The sequence below is a fragment of the Mesoplodon densirostris genome, chromosome 1 (assembly GCF_025265405.1).
Source record: "Mesoplodon densirostris isolate mMesDen1 chromosome 1, mMesDen1 primary haplotype, whole genome shotgun sequence".
Taxonomy (NCBI): domain Eukaryota; kingdom Metazoa; phylum Chordata; class Mammalia; order Artiodactyla; family Ziphiidae; genus Mesoplodon; species Mesoplodon densirostris.
In genome coordinates, this window is record NC_082661.1 from 113,390,645 (window position 1) to 113,394,374 (window position 3,730).

Genomic DNA, 3,730 nt, shown 5'->3' on the forward strand with positions numbered 1-3,730 from the left:
GTCAAACGATCAGTGCACGTGCCAGAACCGCCCTGGCCGGCTGCCACAAAAGGTGCAATGGCAGGGCCTTGGCGAGGTAGAGGCCGGAGGACTGGGGCTGATTCCCAGCTCTCCCTTTGCTGTGTGACTTTAGACGAATAACTCAACCTCTCTGAGCTGCTGCATCTGTACCCACATGTGAGTTGTGGGGAGAATCGAGTGAGAAAATGGCCGTGAAAGCACTTTGTTAGTTTGAAAGCACCACACCAGTGACAGTCCTTCCGTCCGGTTGAAAAATTGATCCTAATGGGTGAACTTTTGAGTTTTTACCCAAGGAGCTCTTGGGATATGAGAACTGATATCCCTGAATCCACTTCAATGTTTTTAGTATATCAGCAAGTAAATTTCCGGGGTAAAATCCAAAATAGAAACTCCATGCCACATTGTAGAGCATTATGATAAGATGTCAGGAGATCCCCATAGATGTAAACACCATAATATATTCTCTGCTCCAAAATAATTCCTTGCAGGGCCTCCCTGGTGGCGCAAGTGGTTGAGAGTCTGCCTGCCGATGCAGGGGATACGGGTTCGTGCCCCGGTCTGGGAGGATCCCATATGCCGCGGAGCGGCTGGGCCCGTGAGCCATGGCCGCTGAGCCTGCGCGTCCGGAGCCTGCGCGTCCGGAGCCTGTGCTCCGCAACGGGGGAGGCCACAACAGTGAGAGGCCCGCGTACCGCAAAAAAAAAAAAAAAAAAAAAATAATTCCTTGCAGACCCAGAATTGGAACTTCCATGGCACTACTGGCTATGAGTTGACCCTGCAGTGAGATACAGTATTGGGGCCCATAGGGCCTTAGGCTGTTTTCTCTGAAACAAGTCTTTTTGTAGCTTACAGTTTATACTATGAGAGAAGAATGAACAAGTTCTTCGAAGCTACATGCTTTGAAGTTGCACAAAGAATCCTGCCTCCTGGGCAATGACCCTTGCTGCTCACGTGGGTCCATGTTCTTCAAATGCCTCTTCTTAGAAGAAATTGCTAAACTTTCACCATTCCATTTTATCAACCAAAAGAGAGGCAAGACTTGGGTCCTTCCTCACCCACAGGTAATAACATCAGCCTAATTATGATGCCCAAGGACAAATGACCAAGGATGTGGCTGTGAACAGAGGTGGGCTGGACATGAAGGGACAAGCAGGCTGGGTCTGCAGAAGGCTGTTCACCACATCACACACACCCGTCTTGGCTAGTCTCCTTCCCCAGTAGTAGGAGAGACCTCTACCACATCAGAAAGTAGGAATCTGATCCTCCTTGAAAAATACGGGGTGTGAGGGACTTCCCTGGTGGTCCAGTGGTTAAGACTCCGTGCTTCCACTTCAGGGGGCCCGGGTTCGATCTCAGGTCGGGGAACTAAGATCCCACATGCCAAGTGAGGTGTGGCCACTCCACCAAAAAATATATATATGTGTGTGTGTATATATATATATATGTGTGTGTGTGTGTGTGTGTGTGTGTGTGTGTATATATATATATATATATATATGGGGCTTGAGCACTGGAAGGCTCCAGTAAATTCAAAACCAACTGCAGTAGAACCGTCCATCTTTCTTCTCCATGATCTCAGAGGGAGAGTTTAGAAACGCCAATACCCCTTTCAGCATAAGCACCCTCAGAGCAGCGGCCCGGGGAGGTGATTAGCGCCTCGTCACGCGAGCACCGGCAGGGCACCAGCCACCCGGACAATCGGCGAGACCTGTGGGTGTCTCCGAATCGCTTTTGGAATCGGCCGTTTTTTAAAGTACGGCTGTCGCAGTGGCGATGGAAGGAGGCATAGCTGTTCGGAAACCATTTTAAGGAAGGAGCGGCTTTAAATTCAGTTCTAGAACCGGCCGCTAGGCGATCATCCGGTCAATCGCTGTGCAGCTTTTACAGTTGCTGCACTATTTCGAGCCTACAACTATGATTATTTTAGCTGTTCGTCATCTTCTAATTGAGCATCCCGCTCCGCACGCAGCAGAATCTAGTGAGGCCTCTAGCGGCCTTCTCGGTTGAGGGCGGAAGCGACGACTGCGTCGTGCCGGCGGCGCCAGAAGAGAACTCCTGGACTCACGTGGAAGTTGCTCCCAGGATGCTGCGCCGCGAGGCCCGCCTTCGCCTCGAGTACCTGTATCGCAAGGCCTGTGAGGAGGCTCGGCGAACGGCCCAGGAGAGGAAGGACAAGGTTCGGCATGCGCTCGAGGAGAACCGCCTGATTCCCACCGAGTTACGCAAGGAGGCTCTGGCCTTACAGGGTTCCCTGGAGTTTGACGATGCCGGCGGTGAAGGTGTGACCAGCCACGTGGATGATGAGTATCGATGGGCAGGGGTTGAGGATCCCAAGGTTATGATCACTACTTCCCGAGATCCCAGTTCCCGCCTCAAGATGTTTGCAAAGGAGCTGAAGCTGGTGTTCCCAGGTGCCCAGCGCATGAACCGTGGCCGGCACGAGGTAGGGGCGCTGGTGCGAGCCTGCAAAGCCAACGGGGTCACTGACCTGCTGGTCGTCCACGAGCATCGAGGCACACCTGTGGGGCTCATTGTCAGCCACCTGCCCTTTGGCCCAACCGCGTACTTCACGCTGTGCAACGTGGTCATGCGGCATGACGTCCCCGACCTGGGCACTGCGTCGGAGGCCAAGCCTCACCTGATTATGCACGGCTTCTCCTCCCGCCTGGGGAAGCGGGTGTCTGACATACTCCGCTACCTGTTCCCTGTGCCCAGAGATGACAGCCGCCGGGTCATCACCTTCGCCAACCAGGACGACTACATCTCCTTCCGGCACCACGTGTACAGGAAGACCAGCCACCGCGATGTGGAGCTGACCGAGGCTGGGCCTCGCTTTGAGCTGAAGTTGTACATGATCCGTCTGGGCACGCTGGAACGGGAGGCCACAGCAGATGTGGAGTGGCGCTGGCACCCCTACACCAACACCGCGCACAAGAGGGTCTTCCTGAGTGCTGAGTGAGCCCACTCCCCAGTCAGGATGTGGACCTGGACCCGGGAGCTGGGGAGAGGGTCTCCTTAGGCTCTCCCTGGATTACCGAGGATATTTCTAGGTTATCTAGGATGTCTGGTATGTGTGGATTCACCACTCTTTGATGGTCGCACACTCAAGTTGTTTCCTATTTTTACTACCACAAACATTGCTTCAAGAACATTGAACATACCTCTGTGCATATTTATGAAACATCCTGACCAGGTCCACCTGTAAATGACTGCAGGGAGGAAGAAATTAACACATCCTCTCCAGAGGCTGATGGGAACCAGGAAGTGTTTGACTTTATTTCCTCCCCTCCTAGTATAAAAGGAGCCTGAATTCTAACTCAGGCAAGATGGTTCTTTGGGGCACGAGCCCAGCATCTTCTCGGTTTGCTGGCTTCCTGAATAAAGTCTTATTCCTTGTCCCAACAAAAAAAAAAAAAAAAGAAAGAAACGCCAATACCCAAGCCCCACTTGCAGCCAGCTAGAAGGTGGCATCTCAAACGCCCCACGTCCAAGACCATCCTCTTCATTTCCCCTCCCCGTGTGCCCTTCCCAAGTCCTCCCCCTCTCAATCCACGGCTCCATGCTCCAGCTCCAGCAAACACCCAGAAGTCATCCTTAATTCCTCCCTCCTTCATGCCCCGTGTCCTGTCCACCACAATCGTATGTCAGAACTGCCTCTCCAAGAAATCCGGGCTCACGTACTCCTCCCCCTTGCCCGGTCCCCTGGCCA

At 53.1% G+C, this 3,730-nt stretch overlaps 1 protein-coding gene across 2 annotated transcripts; it reads left to right on the forward strand.

The window, feature by feature from the left end:
- The first annotated feature begins 1,632 nt into the window (after window positions 1-1,632).
- IMP4 (IMP U3 small nucleolar ribonucleoprotein 4) lies at window positions 1,633-3,416 on the forward strand. Of its 2 annotated transcripts, XM_060090019.1 has the most exons (2): window positions 1,633-2,976; window positions 3,199-3,416. In XM_060090019.1, the coding sequence occupies exons 1-2, from the start codon at window positions 2,105-2,107 to the stop codon at window positions 3,224-3,226; spliced, it is 900 nt and encodes a 299-aa protein (XP_059946002.1). In that variant the 5' UTR covers window positions 1,633-2,104; the 3' UTR covers window positions 3,227-3,416. The 2 variants fall into 2 exon arrangements, with proteins under 2 accessions (XP_059946002.1, XP_059946010.1); XM_060090027.1 differs by lacking the exon at window positions 3,199-3,416 and having other exon boundaries at window positions 1,633-3,025.
- Window positions 3,417-3,730: the final 314 nt, after the last annotated feature.